This window comes from Stigmatopora argus, chromosome 11 (genome assembly GCF_051989625.1).
Source record: "Stigmatopora argus isolate UIUO_Sarg chromosome 11, RoL_Sarg_1.0, whole genome shotgun sequence".
Taxonomy (NCBI): Eukaryota; Metazoa; Chordata; class Actinopteri; order Syngnathiformes; family Syngnathidae; genus Stigmatopora; species Stigmatopora argus.
The window spans coordinates 7590965-7611991 of NC_135397.1; the positions used below are offsets into that span (position 1 = coordinate 7590965).

The following is a 21027-nucleotide window of genomic DNA, read 5'->3' on the forward strand; positions in this document are numbered from 1 at the left end:
TGTTGTTTGGAATTGAAGAGTTCTTTAACCGTTAATCAAAGCTACGTGGAAAGTGGCACCAAATTATGTTGCCTTTTAATCAATTGCAAGTAACTATTTTTATTAATTAAAAACAACACACACACACACACAAAGATCTGGAACACGTGGACTTGACATTTTGGTTCACGTAGGCCACAATACTAACATTTGCTCTTACAAGTGTGGCCTGTAAAATTGTCATTTTCATGTTTATGTGCATGTGGTAACTGGTCTTGCACTTTTATAGCGCTTTTTCACCATTTTAAGGATCTCAAAGTGCTAATTACATTGCTCAAGGATACTTGGGCAAGGTCAGTAAGGCGGGGAATTGAACCAACGGTCTCTGGGTTGGGGAAGGACAACTGACGCCGAGCCACGCTATCCCCGTTTGTATTTGTAGTAACAAGTTTTACTTTTTTTTTTTTTGAAAGAAAGAAAGTCATAGGGTGTGAAAATATAGCAAGTTAAAAAAACTGTCACATGTGCTTTTCTAGGCAATACTTTGATCAGGTGAGCAGAAAGCCGACGTGTTGCTATGGGCGACACCTTCTGTTGCCTGCTTTGTGGTGTGGGTATTGAGGGAGTGCTTTGATTGTGAAACGTACCCCGAAACTTGTGCAACTTTTCACACTTGAAAAGATTTTAAGGGTACGGCTTATACGTGGAGGCGGCTAATATGCGAGATAATCTGGTAGTTAAAATACAATCATGATCTAGACAAAATTACAAACTTAATTTAAAAATGATCCACCCAAAAAAAAGATCAAATAAAATAATTATTGTACATGTATACAGTTGTATTCAAAATGATTCACTCGCACTGTTATTAATACAGTTAAAAGCAACTGTTGATTTTACAAGTCTTCATTTGATCTGATTATGGAAATGAGGAAACAAATGTATTTATCGAACTGCAGTAGAGTACATTTGGAAAAGAGCTAAAGAGAGTTTCTCCTGGACCTCAAGCTTTCCTTTTCCGAATAGTGGCGTGCAAAAAGGTGTCAGCGTGCAGAACAATTGTCAAGCGCCTCTCTGGCTGATGCAACTCTGAGCCAAAGCGCTGCAAACGCTGCAGACGCTAACGTCCCGCCTTCCTCCTGCCGCCACCGTTCGAGCTTAACTCGCTCGTTGGCGGCCGCTGACAACGCCCGACGTCCACGCGCTTGCTTGCTCTTTATTTTGCAGTACTTTTTAGGGCAAGGGTGTCAGACTCGGGTTGGTTCGCGGGCCGCTTTAACGTCAACTTGATTTCACGTGGGCCAGGCCATTTTAGATATAATATTTAGTTTTTTTTATATAAATGGATTAAAATAACTGGATTAAAAGCCCTGAATATTCAGTGTTTTATAGATCTAAAACAATGTTTATTTTAGCTTTTTTTAAATATATTTTTAGAATTTACAAAATGATTTTTGAACTAAAAACACAGAAAATTTTGATTAAAAAATTACAATTATTGATTTAAAAGGGGGAAAATCAGGAAATTTAATATACATCTATAGTCTTCATTTTAATTTGATCCTAAAACAGAAAGTCGGCACTCATGATTTACTTTCCCGGGCCACACAAAATGATCCGGCGGGCCAGATTTGGCCCCCGGGCCGCCACTGTCACACATGTGTTTTAGGGTATTTTCTGCAGTGTTCCAGTTCATTGCTCACTATGTGAGGGGCTTCCTATATAGTTTTGCTCATGTCTGTTCATTTTACGGAAATTTCAAGTTTTTTTTTGGGCCAAAAATAATGACCACTAATGGAGATTTTTTTTTTTTGCAGGTCAGAGTTGAAAATTAATCAGAGTCAATTGTGAGGTGTTTTGGGGGAATGGAATGAATGGGGCGATGAAAATGAGTTTTGGTCAAATGTCACAACCTGTTTTTTGGGGTTACTTTCTGTTGGTTTTGTTTGATTCAGGGTTTTTTTAATCACTTTAGAAGAATTTGGGTCGTTCCTAGGTCACCTTCAGGTCACCTCGTGGTCACCTCGTGGTCACCTCGTGGTCATTTTTGGGCAAAATAACGAGCACCAATAGCTTTTTTTGCAGGTTTGATTTGGACACTAGAAAGAATGACAATATATTAGTGGGAGTTGGATGTGCTATTGAAAATATATGGTGTTTTTGGTAAATTCGAGTGGAGTTGTAGATTTTTTCCCCCCCAAAAATGACTTTCCTAGTTTAGTGTGGTCAATGGCCCTGAAACATAAACATTCAAAGCCGACCTTCCCAGTACGAATGAGTCGGCCATGTTTTGTGAATGTGACTGCAACTACAGGACAAGTAGCATTTTTGTAATTGAGTAATGTTTTTGCCAGTGGAAATGAATGAACATTTCCATGAAATAGGAGGGATCAGATTTCTATTTCTTTTAATGCATTTTTTTATTTTATTTTAGCACCATTGTGAGTTTTGGTGATGTTTCCAAAGTAGAACTGGGTGAAAGAAATGACCGATTTTTGTCCGTGGGAAGATGAACTTTTCCAAACATCCCCACAATTAACAGCATTTAAAGAGGAAAAACTGATGAAGCAATTGTTCAGTTCTGAGAAACTTTCAGAGCCAGTGAAATTCAGCTTTAAATGTTGACTTCTCTTTTCTCAACAGATGGATGGAGCAATCCTTCTCGCAGACCGACCGACCGACCGACCGACCGAACGCCACCCTGACTCACATGCATTTCTGACATGACCGTGTGTTTGTGCGCTGGCGCGGATGTTAATGAGCTTTGTGTGTAGCTTACACAAAGGTTGTTATCTCTTTTTGTACATTCGTGGAAGGCACCGGACTTTCCTGCAAAGGGGCCGACAGTAAGGAGACGCAGATTAAGAGAGAGAGAAAAAATTATGTAGCACATTTTTATGACTATTTTGCTCCGTTGATAGATGCCTCTTTGTTTCTGAATTTGACTCGCCATTGGACTAAATCAATCTTGAAGTGACATATTTATGCCTTGTTTATTCACTGTGAAATTACAATAATTAAATACAGTAAAGATCCCCAAATCACATTACATTTCAATTGTTTTTAATGCTGACATGGTAATCTTGTCATACCTATAGATCCAATGTGCTATTTTTTTCATGTGATTAGCTGATTAATCCATTGATGCCTTAATTTTCATTTAACAAATTGGATATCTCCAAAAAGTACTTGAAAAAAAATTGCAAATTATATATGTATATGTTGGATTTATAGCTGTATATGTGAATGTACACCTAAATAATTTCTTTAAAATGAACCAAAAAAGGAGATTTTGAAAATGAAAAATAAAATGACAGAATACATTTTCAAAATATACAATAAATAAAATGTACCTTATGCTATATACACAAATATATTTTTAATCCTCTTTTTATGACATTAACATTTTAGAAAAACATCATTTTTAAAAGTAGTTTTCTATATTTATCTCACCTATAAGGTGTTAAAAAGGAAGATGTAGGCGTGGCCCTGCCGACTGTCAATCATATGTTTACATTTTAAACCGCACTGATGGACTTGAAAGAAACCAAACGGAAACATCATTGTAAAAAAAGATGCAAAAAGCTTTATTAAAATTCTAATACACACAATACATAAACGAGCGCTTCAGTGTGTATTCAGACGTAATAAAATAACAGGTTCACAAAGAGGGAGGACAATCACTCAATTCATCCAGAATTCTGTCAATTGTTGGCTATTAACCACCAAATGCATGTAACTGAAAAAAAGTGGCATAGCAATCGCCTCTTGGTCCTTTCTCAATTCTGCCGATTGTTTGCTAGTAGGATAAAATGTAAGAATGTAAATGTAAGGAAGTTTAAGGGCTGCTCCGTAAAAAATGCCGGCGGGTTTAAAGACGACGGTGAAAGTCACGTAAGCTGTGACGCAATCAATGCGTGTTGATACAACTGTGCAAACACCCTCCACGGACTGGGCGCAAACTCACTCAGCTGAGTTTCGTGTGGGAGGGGCAACGTCGGCTATGAAACTATTAGTCAAGATTCTTAGGATCAATTAGCATGGTTATTTTTAGTAGTTGCATTTTGACCCCAATACAGGTTGCCATGGGAATGTCTGTCGTCACAACATCGGTTTTACTTTTCTCCGTACGTTGAATTCCCCCTCTTTGGTTTGTTTTCCTAATTCCGTTACTCCAACTCATCGGCGACCGGTCACCGCTGTGTTTGTAACCATTCATTTACCACTCTGGAGTCTCCCTGTCTCTTTCTAGGAGTGTTTAGAGGCCCGGCGGGCGAGCGCAGACTTGCGAATCGGCGTGCTAATAAACAGAGGGAGACGGATGTCTGACAGACGACGATACCGGAGGACATACGCAGGCTAAAAACCGAAAATGGAGGAGGAAAGTGGCGCTCTAGAAAGTGTCGTAGCACCAAAACGGAGAACTAAAGCGGTATGTAGTGGTTACGCAAACACCCCCTCAAAAACCCTGTTTGTTCGTCTTAGAAAGTTTTTGTGTTTTTTATTGTTGTTGTTTGTTTAGGGTTTTCCGGTGAGGTCTGCGCTGGATTTTTTAGTGGACGTTCCTGTTAAAGCTTGGAAGGGACTGTGCAGCCTAAAGGTGACCTTGCATGATTTAAAAAGAAATGATTTTAGAACTCGTGATCATTTCCTGTTTTTGGTTGCATTTCTGGGTCAATTCCCTTCAATTTTAGTGCATTTCTGGGGAACTTCCCATCGATTTTAGTGGATTTCTTGGTCACTACCGATAATGAGTCCATTTTTGTTAAGTTTGGAGCATTTTTGGGTCATTTCCTGTTGATATTTGATATCACTTGCTATTGATTGTGTATTTCTAGGAGGCTTTCTGTTGACTCTGGCTCACTTATTGTGAGAAATGTCATTTCCTGTTTATTTTAGGGCATGTTCAGGTCACCTGCTGTTGATTTTAGTCATTTTCAGGTCACTGGTTATTGATATCATGTCATTTCCTGTGGCTGTTGACTCATTTCCACGTTACTTCCTATAAGTAACGGTTCGCTTGGGGCATTTTCACGAGATATAAATTCTGGTTATGGCTCCCAACAGCAGTCTAATGTAGATTCAATTAAAAAAAATCATATCAATAAGTGCTCTGGAAAGGGTTCAAATAAATATCTTTCCCATGTCTATGAAATATCACGAATTATAAAGGGCGCACGCAATGTGTTTTAGCGTGGGAAAATGGCAGTTTTGTCTGAGTAAAAGATCTTTTAGGTCTCGGCAATTTTTGGACCATTTGACTCACTTCGTTACAACAATGATATCATCTCAAACAAGTAAACCAAAAGAAATTTTGAGGAAAATGTACAAGGCACGCTCGCATTTCCGGATGGAAGTGCAACTTCGCAACCCTTTGGTTTCACAGCAAAACGTGGAAAAAAAAACAACAACTGGAAATCCAGACTTATTGCCATTTCCTTGAAGCATCCACAGTCAGAATTCTTGGAGCAATTCCTGAAATAAGACGGCTTGTCATATGCTACATCTGCCGGGTTGACTTTTGGCTTAACCTCGAGGGGGTTCCCCTCGGCCGGGGGGGTCGCCACCGCAGTACCAGATGATCACAAAGCACGCCAAGCCCACGCACAACAGGAAACCCGGATCTTGGTGGAAATGCGGCAGCGGAAGCCAGTTGTGGACCCCCGCTGCTGGGCGTGCACCTCTCTGGAATAAAAACAGAAAAAGAATAGATTTTAGGATACATGTTTGAGTCCCAGTCTCTTTCTTTCTCTCTTTTTTTGGACTATTGACTATCAAGGTCACCTCTTTTGCATTTTCTGATCATATTGGGACATTCCTGCCCCTTTGTTAGTACTTCCTTTACATGTTGGGAAGGTCAAATTTCACTTCCTGTTCATTTTGGGGCATTTTTAGGTCACTTTCTATACATTTTGGGTCATTCTAAGGTCACTTCCTAATTTCCAAGCACTTTCCAGGCTCTTTTTGTTGTGGATTTTCTGTCATTTAATGATTTTAGGGTTTGTCAGAGTCAGTTTTAATAGATTTTTGGACCTCTGGCTTGTTCATTTTAGAGGAGTTACGCGTCACTTTATATTTTAGGACATTCAAATGTCAATTCCTGTTCATTGGCCACTTCCTGTTGATTTAATGCCATTTCACTTCCTATTGTTTTGAGGCACTTGTAGATCACTTTCTCTTTGATTTTGGGTCACTTTACGATCAAATAATGACCACCAATGGAGAATTATTTTGCATGAACCAGTTGAAAATCAATAAGAGTGAACGGAAAGGTTTTTGTAAGATTTATATGTGCCTTAGAAGTAAATTGGGCCATAAACATTATAGGGAATGAATGATAAAAAAAGTGCCCAAATAGTTAGAATCATAGTCAATTATTCATTTTTTAATCATTTTTTTTCCTTCCAATATTTTTTTCATGCTTTTGACAATATTTGAACATCCATGCTTTTTATTGGCCAATGATGTCAACACATGTATTGTGTTACACTGACATTTTCCCATTTTCCTCCCAGTGTTCAATTTGTTCCTGTGAAAAGCTCACTTAAATACATGTTTCAAGATGGACCCGTCTGTCTGCAACTTATTATTTACTGGAGCAGGAAATCAAGAGTTTATTTGTGTTGGCAGGAGGACGTCCTGTCTTGGCTTTACGCCTTTCCAACACGGCCCCGGCCCGGATAGATGGATTGTGGTGCGAGAAGCGACCATAGTGGTGGAGAAAGTGGATGGGTGCCAGGACGGGAAACAGGTGAGGGAGAAAAAAACAAAACAAAAACCAAAAAAGACTGCTTTTCCCACTTTTGAATCATAACCACCTGCAATTCATCTACACGCTTTTCCTGTACGCCTTCCTTTCCGAAAAATATGTCAATTTGAGATACCGTAAGGAGTGTTGGAGAAATATTTAACTTAACTTTGGCTGCCATTGGGTCAAAATGGAAAAATTGTTTAATTATAAAAAGGATTAAAAATAATTGGGTTAGTGGTATCTTTTTGTTTAGTGGAATCAAAGTTGTCGTCTGCCAAATCCAAGGCAGCGCAAGTACATTTTGCGCATGATTTCTTGGCGTTGCATCATCGTCGCTTGACTTCCCTGCGGCTTCTCGTCAGTTTAATCTCATCAAAAGTGCTCCTAAGCTCCCCTCGTTCTGTTTTTTTTCAAAGCCCGTCATTAACAGAGCTTAGTAACTCCTCCGGCTTTACTAGGAGTCGATTAGCGCGCTTTTGGGATTGCGATCTTGACAATTAAAAGCTCTCCATGCCTGCGTTTACGTTTAACCAATATAGGTACATAATGATTTGGAGTGTTGATAATTCAAAAAAATAATAACGTTGCAAAATAGATGGAAAAAGATGGCTTCAAAGTAAATATCAAAAATATATTAATATTTTTATGTACTTTATGTGCATTCTCGTTCATACTTTTTTGTTCAGGGCGGCCCGGCGGATGAGTGGTTAGCGTGTCGGCCTCACAGTGGGAGACCTGGGTTCAAATCAAGGTCGGTGCACCTGTGTGGAGTTTTCATGTTCTGCCCTGGCCTGCGTGGGTTTTCCCCGGGTGCACCGGTTTCCTCCCACATTCCAACAACATGCATGGTAGGCTGATTGGACACTCTAAATTCCCCCTAGGTATGAGTGTGAGCGTGAATGGTTGTTTGTCTCCTTGTGCCCTGCGATTGGCTGGCCACCAATTCAGGGTGTCCCCCGCCTCTGGCCCAAAGTCAGCTGGGATCGGCTCCAGCACCCCCCGTGACCCTAGTGAGGATGAAGCAGCTCAGATGAGATGAGACTTTTTGCTCATTTGGGCGTCTATCACAGTCAATGGCACTGATTGACTTACTTAAACAAATGTATAATTTGATGAGAACAACCCAAAAAAAACAATGTACAAATCCTCTATTTTGAGCCTTTTAACCGGAAATATTTTAATTTTATTCATTTACATTAAAAATAATTAAAAGAAATATCTTTTTTTAAATCAAATTTAAATGAAGGAATTAATGACCATCAAAGGGATAACATAATTTTTTCATGTCATTTAATTTTTTTTTTTTTAATTTTAATTTTTATTTTAAAAAGAACAAAAAACATCTAGTTCTTGCTTCCAACAAACATTTCCAACTCAAATCTAAAATCTCGCAGAACATCCCGTGATATTTAAAGAAGACAATTAGTCAATTGATGGCAATAATAAAATTCAATTCATCGTTTTGGGGGAGGTAAGAATTTTTTTTTGAAATAGCAGAGCTTTGTTGCGCCTCGAGGAGAGACAAAAATCAATAATTGCATCACGATGCAGAAACTGCCGGAATCAATAAAGCAAAGCAGCTGGCCCACTGATGCGTTCGCCCTCACTCATTAAAGCAGTAAAAACGTCCCTTTTTTTATTCCTCGTCTCCTCTACGTTGTTATTGATCGGTTTGTTTGTTGAAAACTTTGCAGGCAGTCGCTGCAAAACAGCTCATGTGATTTTTGTTTCTAGCCGCAACTTACTACGTTGCCGCCCCAAAATAACTCTGTGAACAGGGCTACACTTAAGAGACGCACGCACGCACGCGGCTAAAGAGAAACTGGCTCGGCCTTTGTTATCGTTAGCCTAATAGCAGACTTGCCTTAGTCAACCTTGTCAAAACAAGAACACAACAAGAGCACCAAACATAAGTTTGGTCGCCTCCGTTCAACCTGATCTCAATGAAGGAAATCTAAAAAAATAATAAGAGTAATTAAAATACCTTTTTATACATTGATCATATGATGAGTTGGTCACAAAATGGTAACTTTGCTGGTATGGGATAGAGGATAGTAGGAATAGGATAGTGTGAATTTGGGCATTGAGGGGTTAAAAGCAGCATTTAGACACTCAGATTGTTGCGACCGAGGTGAAAAAGCTGCACGGGAAGTCGGCAAGAGCGCGATAACGTGATAAGCGCCCGTCGTGACTCATCACTTATTCACGCGATTGGGGAAGTTGGAAAGAGAAGAAGGTACGCATGCGTCTTATTGGCGCCGTGAACTTGAGCACAAATTTCGCTCAAAGCGTGCGCACCAGTTGGATCGGAACAATGAGTGGCGCGTGAAAAAAAGGGGAAGACGTAGGCTTGTTTCCTCTTCTTTTTGCCCACCCCCCCAAAAAAACGTGAAAATGCAAATGAACGACAGATTTAAGACTGTTTCTAAAAGTTAAGAGTAGTGCTGTGCTACATCTATATTATGATCGGAACAATTTTACATAATCATTCTGTTAACATGTACTAGCTAGTGTAGCACTAGGACAGATATCATACCTGTCAACTTGTACGTTATTCCCGTATTTTATACGTTTTTTGATCATTTCAAATTGTGTACGTCTTTTTTTAAAGTGTTTTTTTTTCCTGTCTTCCCCATTTCGGTTCTAATCCGAAACGAAAACGTCATTGTCGATTGCTAATGTTGTCATGCTTTGAGCATGATATGCGCATGCTCGTCAGTCACTTCCGCCCTTTTCACTCTATAGCCTGTCAGCAAGCAATGTACCCAGACAGTCAAGCTGTCGGCGTCATACAGCAACATCTACAGAATCTTGGGGAAAATTTTAGACTTAAGTGCACCCTATGTGAGTAAATATGTGCCATGTTGCTTTTGTACGGTTTATTATCACTTAAGAAGGGGAATTGCAATCAATAATAAGGGGAGCGATTGGCTGAGGTTGACGGGTATGAGATATGATATTGTGATATCACAACCAGAATTGCTTTAAAAAAAAAAGTGGGCGTTACCCAATGCATTGTTTTGGATGGAACGGGAAAAAAAACTTCCAGATTTGAGTGCCGAATTAGTTTTCCACATGTAAAGACCTACTGTATGCATGCATGTACATCTATGTGTATGTATATATGTGCTTATATATGTATGTGTATATGTATGTGCTTATATATGTAAGTGTATATGTATATGTATAATATACATATATATAAGCACAATATACATATATATAAGCACATATACATTGTATATATGTATACGTGTATATATGTATGTGTGTGTGCGTGCGTGCGCACGTGCGCACGTATATACATACACACGTACGCGCGTGCGCGTGTGCGCACGTACACACGTATATACATACACGCGTGCGCGCGTGCGTACGTGTGTATGTATATACGTGTGTACGTGTATATGTATGTGTATATGTATATATATATATATATATATATATATATATATATATATGTATATGTATGTATATATGTGTATATATAAATGTGTATATATATCTGTGTATATATGTGTGTATATATATATATTTCAGCAACACGCTTATTTATATTTATTCATGTATTTATTTATTATCTTACTTATTACCTATCTATTTATGTCTAAAATGCCTTTCCTATTTCTGCATCCTCATCCTCTTGCTACTGTGACAACAAAATTTCCTGAATACGGGATGAAGAAAGTTATCCAATCCAAAATGGCATTAGACCAGTCTTTTTTTCCCCAAGATTTCTTATCACCTTTAAATATTTTCTGTTTAACCCGGTTGCCTGCCATTAATTATGTTGATCGATTCGCTTTCCAATGGCTTTAATGTCTACTCACGATAACCTAGCGACAAACCTGGTCGGCATTTATAATGTCAGATGTAAAATAACTTCTTTCAGCTCTAATTGGACGTCTATCGCCGTCAATACCCAAGACCCTTATTAAACGTGGGGTGCGTGTAAGGAGCGGGTATTCCGTGACAGCGTAGCTCCATTATGTCTCGGCCTCGCTTGCGGTAAAATGGCTTTCGGTGAGCAAAGACATAAGGTCTAATTATCCTGCCAAAACACTAAAAACAAGACCAAAATCTTGTCCTGGATACAGTTTAACAACAGATTTTTTTTGCTAATTTAACTTAGCTTTTTATGTGTAATACAACTTTCCTTTTCTTTGTATATTGTGTGATCCTTATGATTGTTTAAAAAGATTGCATTATTTGTCATTAAGATTTTTTTCTGAGATTCAAAAATATGAATTGGAATTTTTCATTAGTTTAGGAATCGTTTAATTTCTGAATATTTTGCTGTTTTTTTATCTAAAAAAAAAATCATTTTATTTTTCCCCCCATTTTTCATTTTCATTTATATTCTAATTTTTCATTTTTATTCTAAATGAATGGATTTAATTGCATAATGTGAAATCACCCAAAATAATAATCGGAACACGATTATTTCTTGATAATCGAGTCATTTTTTTTTCTGTTTTTTAAGACTGACCCTGAGAATGTAGTCATTGTAGTCATCTCCAATGCGTTGAAGGTGCTGTCCAAACTCCACGGCCTGCATAGCCCCCATTTCGTCTCCCAACCAGCTGTGAGGATGCACGGTAAAATTTGCTGCATGCAAAAAAACAAACAAACATTTCACCTTTTAAAGCCATCATATAAGCTATCTGATTCTGGTACTGCTAACTCGGGGGGCATTGGAGGTCATTTCTAGTTCAATTTTGCTCATTTTCTGTTCATTTGGGGTTAATAAATAGGAAGTGAGTTGGGAAAGTTCTAAAATGAATAGGCAGTGACTCAAAATCAACAGGAAGGCACCTGTAAATCATGACTATCAAGACTATGTGACCCACTATCGTCACCTAGGAATCCCCCCCCCCAAAAAAATTAAGAGTTTAACTGTCATGCTTTAGTTAAGCTCAAAAGAAAGCTTTTAGTTTTAATGTCCAATTGTCTAAATTGCTTTCTAGTTTTATCGATTTCGCTGAAATTTGATTGATTGATTAAATGCAAGCATGTTGTTCGTATTAAACTGATCAAATCAAACAAAAGCGTATACCTATCTAAATACCATTTCTTTCTTGGCAGCTACTTTACTAATGTGAGATGTAAACTGTTAGATCAGTAAACAAAAAGGGTCGTTGGCAATCTTGTTTGAATAGATTCCACTCCAGTCCTATAGGTGGCGACATACTTTAGTCACCCCTCCGTTTCGAATCAAATGACTTAGTTGTGACATTCATTAGCAGACGGTCACAAATTTAGCACAGCGTCTGCTATTATCTGACAAATTGACCATCCAGGGAGGTTAAATAAGGTCTCCCAAAGGCTCGCATTAAAGGACTCAAACTCAAAACTCTGTGCGGTCACAGTGTGAACACGTCATCGTTCAAGCGTCAGAAAAAAACACTGCGCGGAGATTAGCGCTGAGCGCTAGTTTTGTCCCACTCTGCGGTTTGTTATCAAAACAATCGTGGAGACAAAAGTAAGCACGTTGTTTCAAAGTCTAGAGCTTACAAAAGCAAAAAAAAAAAAGTAAAAAAAAGCATCCCATAGGTGGAAATGATGTTATCTTGGAATAAAAATATATTAACCCAGTTGAACTCGCTTTATACCAGGGGTCTCCAAAAACCAGGACCCCCCCAGAAGCCCGCGAGGATGGCTTTTTTATACATTTTGTATCACTTCCTTGCTAATTCGAGAGTTTTTACAGGTCACTTCCTTTGTTTAGGGACGTTCCGGAGTCACTTCCTTGACTTTTTGGATTATTTCCTGTTGATTTTAGGGCAAATCAATTGTAGTCGTTTCATGTTCACTGCTCATTTTCTTTTGTATGTGTATGTGTGTGTGTGTGTGTTTACTGAATATAGGTTGGTTTTTAGTTATGTAACACAAAACACTGAAATTGGACAGTTTCCTGCATTTTGTCGGGGTTGGACTCCCGAATGAAGCGGCTCGCTCAGCGGTGGGCAAACCGGTCCTCGAGGGCCGCTGTGGGTTCCGGTTTTTGTTCCAATCGACCCAGCACACACCCTTTAACCAATGTGGTTTCCATGGCAACAAGAAGCACATGACTGCAATCCACTAATTGCACTTGTATGACACCCGATGGGTGAAAAGGTGTCCTCTTGGTGGGTTGGAACGAAAATCCGCACCCCCTGCGGCGCTTTTTATGGAATAGTTTGCCACCCCTCGGGCTAGCTCCATCTAAGATTCTCCTTGGTTGAACTTCAGCTTGTTGTGCGGGCCACACTCCATTACATTTTTTTTCATCCGTCGCTCGCTCACCTTGACTGACAAACTCCTCGGCCAATCGTGACCGGGCGTGCTGAAGCGCCTGCGCCGGCGGACTGGGCGTCTGCGTGGCCGCGACGGCCCGCGGCGAGGCCGGCAGCGAGTCGCCCTCGACCGAGTGGTATCCGCTGGACGAGCGCCGGTACGAGCTGTTATCGGTGGGGGGGAGGGGGGCGAGGTGACGAAGTGGGGAGCGTGCCACGCCCCCTCCGGATGCTCCTCCTTCTCCCCCGCCTCCTTCTTTGGTGTCTTGCGAGCCGCTGCGGCTCGCACTCGGATCAGCGCTTACATGGGCTCTGCGGACATTGAACGCAACATTTTCGTCAACTCAAACGCACCACTGCGGATTCCTGTCTTTAAAAAAAAAATTTTTTTTATTTTTTATTTTTTTGAGACTTTGTCGGGACTCGCGCCCTAAAGGAAGCAAACTTTAAAACTGCGTCACACCAACATGATCAAGGGAAGAAAAATATAGGCGCCGTATTGTGAGAGACACTTTTATCATCGGTAGTTGTTGACTCTAGCGATTATTCAACGTTTGGACAAACGGAAACGTCACCCAAATACTTTTGTTTTAGTGGGAAGGGAGGAAAAACGCATCTCTTCCTGTTTATCCAAATTCGAGCGACTTTCCAGCCGGTTCATTCTTATTTGGTCGGAATTTAATTGGATTTTTAAGCACGTTTACTCGTGAAGAGCCACAACAATAATGAAGCCTTAATGAACCATTTATCACTATTATTACTATTTTGTTCAAGCTACGTGACATTTATTAACACAGCGTGCGCGCCCCCCGCTGGGAAGCGACATTAGTAGCCCCCCCCCCCCACACACACACACACACTTCCACACACACTTCTCAAAGTCATATCCGCCGTGTTTTCATCATCCTCGCCGAAAAACATGCAGATGAACCAGCATGCTACCAATCGATGATGTCACTCGCGAAAAAAACCACGAGTGGGGGAGGGGTGCCCTAGTGCACCCCGTGACCCTTGAGATGTCAAACTTTGAAAAGGGTTTAAAAAATAAAAATATGTTTTGGGGTGGTCTTTAGATGCGATCCTGAACCTGAACTCAACGTTAAAGTGCCGCAATAATGTATACTTATATATTAGAATGAATATCATTTGGGTTTTTAATCACAGAATAAGGAAAAAAATCGGATTCATTTTAAACTCTATGAATGAATTATTTATTTATGACGGGTGTAAATGTGCCACCTGACTTCCCGGCTTGACTTTGCCTTAAGTTACATAAAGTTGTAAAGCACAAAGTACGACAGCGTGCGGAGCCGGTTCGCTTTGGACTCACCTGTGCATGTCAGAGATGACACATGACGACAGAAATTGAAATTGAAATTAATGATAGCGACCTTGGTGAAATAGTTCCAGGGAACGGGAAATTTCGAGTAACTCCTTTAAGTGGCGTTCCAGAAAACAATCCGTGTTAGGCAAAAAAAGGGGGAGTCGGAAAAAAACTAAGTCCTGGCAGTGCGTCTTTGTGTGAGATTTCCTTCCTGTGTTGTGTTAAGTCTTCTCTGGTCGGTTGTCCGTCTCAAATGCACGCTTTTTCAGTTGGGAAGCTCATTTTATAGTATACTACGCTTTATAGGCGGAGCATCAGGGGAAGCCTCATCTTGAGCTTTTGTCGCCCTCTGCTGGAAGAAAGTAATACTCCAGTTCAAATTGCGCATTTTTACGCTTTTTATGTTAACAAATATACTACTAGGTTTGATTAATTCTTAACACGTATTTCATTTTAGGGGTCAAATAGCACGATATGTTACGGAACCGAAATTGTCTAAATAAATAAAAAATGGTTAGCTTTGGTCAGCTAGGAGTTCTAGTGACGGAAAGTGACGCCAGGCAGAAAGGGACGAAAACAGTTTTTAAAACGGTTTTCGTCCCTTTCTGCCTAGCGGAAGAATATAAAACTAAGTTTTAAAATGAAGTAATATAATCGCAAAGTCTTAATTTTGAAAATCTGTCAAATTCTGAGCTAACATAATTGTGAACTCATTAGCCACCATTGATACTGATTTCCAAGGGTGAGTAACGTTGTTTCAAAATAGATTATATTATTATATATATAATATTATGAGAATCAAATGGCTTTTGTTTTAAAAGGGGGAAAACACTAAACATACAAAGTATTTATTTTCTTTCTACTCATAGTTCAGTCCATTTTAGCCATCTCGTACATGCGGTAAAAAAAAGAATTGCTAATGGCACTGGAACACTGTCTAATTTGACAGTGTAATAAAAACAATCATTTAAAAAAATCAGGGCTAGCTGAAACTAAGATTGTCACAAAATCAACCAAAAATGACTAATGAACAGGAAATTGAGCTATTCATGTAATTACTGTATGTGTAATTACTGTATATTTTGAATCTGAAAAAACACAGAATGATATAACAATGGGAAAGAAAGCATAATTTGTGTCATAGGCATATTTTGTTTGTATATCATGCGCATGTGGTGTGGAAAGAAAAGATTTGAAAAGGTTATGGTCTTAGAGGTGTGAAATTGCATGTGGTTTTGACATTGTAAACGAAAAACGGACAGAATTTTGTGGTTGTGCTTTGTGCACCTTGATACAAAACGCCCTGCAAATATAAATATGTCAAAACAAAACTATTATGTATAGATTTAAAACAAACAACACTTCTTTAAAAATGGACGTCCTAAAAATCGATTACATTTTAAGTGACGCTGGCAAACTGTGTTTTTTTCCCCTTTTCATTTCAGTTTTCTCGTCGTCATTTGAACAAATCGAAGGAACACAAAAATGTGACCAAAAACAAAAACATTAGCATGTGAAAAAAACAAAAAAACAATCAAGATCAGAAAGTGACATGCAAAATCAAGAGGAATTGATTCGGAAATGCTTCAAAATCAAAAGAATATAACCCGTGAACAGGAAATGACACGGAAATCCCCTTCATTTGGACTGTCTGTGGTCATATCTATGACGTCACACTACACTGTTTTTACAGCTGCAGTGTGTACTTGTGTGGCATACCCCCAAAACATTTTGTCTGCTTTGTGTTTCAGGGCGGGGGCATTATTCTTATTTATGGTAAAGGAATTATAAATTATGAATGTTTGGATTTGTATGTTTCTCTGTGTCCATGTTTTCCTCAAATGTGATACCCAGTAGTGGGCAGTAGAGGTCCTCGTAAGTCCATATAAGGTGGGTACTTTTACTACTTTCTGTTGATTTTGGGGCATCCTTATATCATTTCATTCGCATTTTGGGTCATTTTCAGGGCGGTTCATCAGCCATTTTCTGTTGATTTGAATACATCCTGTCATTTTTACGTCACTTCCGGTTGATTGTGTCGTGTTTGTGAGTGACTGCCTGTACATTGAATGCACCTGTTGCTGATTTTCATGCATCCTCGTAAAATTCAATCCACGTTGTTGGGTCACTTTCTGTTAACTTTTCGGCATTTCTCGGTTCTTTGGTCATTTTCTGTTCATTTGATTACGTTTCCGGGAAGATCCATGTCATTTTTAGGTCACTTTTTGATGATCGGGCAGCATTATGGGTAAGTTTCTGTACATTGTTTGTACCTTCTGCTCATTTTGGTGCAATTCGATTTAGGTTTTGTGAAATACATTGACCAGCAATATAATTTTTTTTTCAAGTCAAATATGAAAATCAATAGGAGTGAATAGAACGATTTTTTGCGGGGGATTTGAATGTACCGTTTGAAATATATGAGGCTGTAAATAATGTTTTTTTTCGCCTAATTTTGGCTGAAAACTGGCTGGTAAGATTTGTGCATGTGATTTTGTGAATTTTTGATGACTGAATGATGTAAATTTGACAAAAACTATGGAACATGTAACATTTTGGGAAATTGAAATCTTACATTTCCCCCCCCAAATAACCCAAATTAGCGACCAAAACCAGCAATAAAACACTTTTTGGAAGATATTCAACAAGTATTCAGACAGTATATCTTTGTTGTCAACTGTGGTCGGCACTATTGAGTAACAACATCCAGTTTTTATGATTTCTTAGCAATTTTCGTTGAGTAGTGTGATGCCGTGACGTCCGCTTGGACGGCTTCCACGCAAAACAAGGAGCCGTTTGTGCGCACAAGACAAATCACAGGACTCGCATGCTGTTTGCAGGGGAGGGACGTCAACGCCGGCCCTCGTCTTCATCATCACCATCTCCTCCTCTTCATGTTCTATTTTGGCAGGGGACATCAACGAGAGCCGCCGCTGGGTTCCAACATGGAGGAGAAGCTGCGAGAAGGTATGAAACGTCACTTCATTTGACTTCTACTGTGAGTTTAAATGAGTCTGTCACAAGTTTCTCACGAGTAGACGTCCAATCTATTTGAAGCGGGAGGGTGGCACCCAACAAACAAACACAATGAGAATGAACTTGGCGTAATCGAGGAAAAACTGACACCATTTTTTTGATTCTGCACTGATTTGAACCCAAATGGTGTTTTTTATAATGTTTATAAATTACTCATTGTCTGGCATTGACGGCCCTAGACGTTAAAAAACGGATTGACGTCTAACGCCGTCAATGGCATTGAAACTGGAGCGTTCACAGCCAGTCTTACCAGTTTAAATAAATTGAGACTAATTCGCACTGGGATGCGATAAGTTAAATACAATGGGGGAAAAACAACATTTGTGTCTCTTGTGTAAAATACCATTGCGTACTTGCTTTTATTCATTTTGACTGCAATAATTATTTTAAAAAAATAACATTTGTATTAATTTGTATTCATAAAGGATTAAAGGTCTTAAGGAGGGGTGGAAAATAGGGAGATGGTTGCGGTGGGTCACACTTTTAGGGCATAGAGGAGGCTTGGTTGTGTTAGAGGAGAGTATAAAAGAAACCTAAGATAATGTTCAGAGCAATAATTCAGTGTTTCACGGTCAAAATAGTCTGTCATAAAAAAAAATGAATGTGAAGCCATTGACGGCAGTGGAAGTTTAATCCATTTTAAAACGGAATAGACGTCGATCAAGTCATGAATCCGTCATAACACCGGCTACTTGTGTATAATGAGTCGTTGTGATGGGAAATGGAAAGTTTTTAGTTTTGTTTTATGTTTTTACCCCCCATAAGATGAACTCTTTTCACCCTTTTTCAGCCCCCTGGCGATTCTGTATAGTGACACTGTGAGCCTTCTTGTAGTTCTTGCGTGTCTGTTCACATGATAGCTCAGCACCAACGCCGGCCTTCAGGCCAGACTTTAGCGAGAAGTCCACGCCGAGGCCGGCGCGCCGTTCACGCCATTACGTCGCTCACCTTTGACATTTTCCCCGACACAAAGCGAGGCTGTTACGAGGCTGACGTCATGCGCTAAGACAGAAAATGTGCCGAAATGTCACTTCCTTGTTGGATAATGAATATTTAAAAATGAAGTGTGGAGGAGAAGGAATGTGCTTCTTAACAGGCATGGATTAATATTATTATGAACGGACAAATTAGTGAGAGCGCTCATATCTCATAATTCTATTTGATTTATCGCCATCGCGTCTTAAAAATAAATAAAAACTATTCAACCACATTTTTCCCCATAAATCAGCTTAATATGAAAAAAAAATGGAATAGCACTGACACATCGTGTACAACTTTTGATGCCCAAGTTCCTAAGGTGTAAAAGTGAAAGCAAATCAAAAGTTTTTCCTCAGTCATGTTACCCTAACACAATATTAAAACATAACACTAAAAACCGTGACACAAACGGCTTTCACTTTTAGCGCCAGGATAAAATAAAAAATAATTTCAATGTGTTTCTAAGTCAAATTAACACATCAATCATACCGTATTTTGATTAATTATGGTCCTGGCCATACTTAATGTCACAAATGAGGACTTCACTTTACCAGTTACAGCCAAACCAAGAAAACAGCAATAACTTAATTAAAAGCGCCCTAATATTTTTAGTGGAAAAGGAAAAAAAGAACAGATTAAAACACTCCACTCGAATTAAAACATTAAAGACGAGTGTAACTTATTCCTGCAACCAAAAATGAGGCTGAGTACTCTTTTGACCAAAAACTGTTTCAGCTGATGACTTGTTTAAAAAAAAAAAATCGCAAGGCACTTTTAATGGATGCATTTTATTGGATCAGATAAAGAAGAGGACAGCAACGTGCAGGACAAAAACATGGAGGTCGCTCAGGTGAGAAACTACATTTGTTTGTATTTGAATTTTGATTGGAACGGTCATGTGTCTTTGACATTGACGTCCAATCCATTTGAACTGGCAGTTCAATTGGATTTGGCACTAGTTGTAGTATTTTGCCACTAGCTGTCTATCACCGTCAATAGCAGGTAATGTGTGAACATATAGACAGTAAGTATCATAACGTAGCGATTCTCTTCCCTCAATCTTTGAATCAGCTAGTGGGAACAAGACGTTGTCTCTCCATTGCTTATTTCCTGCCTTCCATCTTCCTATCTCTGCGTGGATCATGTGAGAGGCATCGGACATGCGTTTTCTCATCCTCTAAAACGGGTGGCAAACTCATTTTTTTGTCGCTTTCATCCGGAGGGCCGTTGTGTCTTCCAGTTAGGCTGCCAAAATTAACCGATTTATGAATTGACAGCTTTTCCGATGGAGGAGAGATCATTTTTGGACATTAAAATTAGTACAAATCTACTCTTTGGGGCTCTTGATAGCAAATATTTGGATTTTTATGTGGATTTTTAAAAATGGATTTAAAAAAATTTAATCAGAAAAGAGGGAAAATATTAAATCTATCATATGTTTTAACCTTTAGTTTTTCAACATATAAAAATAGCAAATATTGCATTTCTGTTTATTTACAGTGAAAAATAAAAGGGCAAAGAGGAAATATTTTAGATATAATATTTTGATATTTAGAATAAAATCAGATTAAAAGAACTGGATCAAAAGCCCTAAATGTTCAGTTTGTTATAGATCTAAAACAGATGCTAAAAATTATTTTAGAACTAAAAACAAAAAATACAATCTTGGATTTAAAAAAATTGCAAATATTGATTTTAAAAAAAGGGGAAAAACAGGAAATATTCCCTATACATTTATCATCTTCATTTAATTTAATTTGATCATAAAACGGAAAGTCAGCACTCATGATTTCCTTTCTCAGGCCGCCCAAAATGATGCGGCGGACCAGATTTGGCCACTTTGACACCCGTGCTCTCAAACATACTTGACAGGAAGCAAATTATCAAGAAAGTATTTCAAGCGCCAATCTTCAATATGTTCTTTTTGGCAGCTGCAAGGCCTGGTGGTGGAACTGCGCGAGGGTCTGCGCGTCTCCCTGGCCGAACTGTGCGAACTGCGCCAGAAGGACCGGCAGTTGGAGGAGAGCCTGCAGGCCCAGCAGAGCGACTCCGACGATAAGATTATGGGCCTCAAGAACTCGCTCAACACTTTCAAGGTGCCGCCATGTCACAAAGTCACCCAATACGCACACACGCACCCGTGTACAATGAATGTATTCTTGATGGAGCTGGAAAAGCATCAGCAGTATAATCAGGAACATCTGACTGAAATGGAGGCCACACACTCGTGTAGGAGTAATGTGATATATTAGAGAGGAAGGCAGTTTTAGAAGGTGGACTTGACAGTACTTAGATGGCGCTCAAACACAGACTTATTTTTGGAATGTGGGAGGAAACCGGAGTACCCGGAGGAAACCCCATGCAGGCCCGGGGAGAACATGCAAACTCCACACAGGTGGACGTGACCTGGATTTGAACCCAGGACCCCAGAGCTGTGAGGCCGATGCGCTAACCACTCGCCGGACCGCCCACTTTTCCATGTACCATATATTAAATTAGTGACAGAGTATCTACTTCTCTGAACTACCTACTCGTGTTGTGCTCATGTCCTGGCACACGATTGGCCAAATGAGGAATCAGTGATGTATCAATTCCAGATCAAGACTGGATCTTTTCGGAAACTAGACAAAGACCATCCAAATTTGTTTTGTAGCAAGACAGGTCTGTCACAATGACTGACTTGG

The 21027-nt window shown here is 39.3% G+C and overlaps 2 protein-coding genes across 18 annotated transcripts in view; one reads left to right on the plus strand and one right to left on the minus strand.

Moving 5' to 3' along the window:
• The window catches only part of arhgef33 (Rho guanine nucleotide exchange factor (GEF) 33), a 57647-nt gene that overhangs the window by 27062 nt on the left and 9558 nt on the right, over nt 1–21027 (plus strand). For 4 of the 17 annotated variants that reach the window (XM_077613748.1, XM_077613747.1, XM_077613749.1 and 1 more), the window contains 6 exons: nt 2623–4411; nt 4502–4579; nt 6610–6730; nt 17241–17296; nt 19144–19193; nt 20275–20439. In XM_077613748.1, the coding sequence (XP_077469874.1) occupies nt 6708–6730; nt 17241–17296; nt 19144–19193; nt 20275–20439 (294 nt within the window). In that variant the 5' untranslated portion in view covers nt 2623–4411; nt 4502–4579; nt 6610–6707. The other 13 variants (XM_077613751.1, XM_077613750.1, XM_077613752.1 and 10 more) reach the window with 10 other exon arrangements.
• bcl2l11 (BCL2 like 11) lies at nt 3543–14577 on the minus strand. Its single transcript, XM_077613761.1, has 4 exons — nt 14336–14577; nt 13016–13317; nt 11220–11338; nt 3543–5664 (listed from the first exon to the last, which is right to left on the minus strand). Exons 1-4 carry the CDS (start codon nt 14341–14343, stop codon nt 5506–5508), a joined length of 588 nt encoding a protein of 195 aa, XP_077469887.1. The 5' UTR covers nt 14344–14577; the 3' UTR covers nt 3543–5505.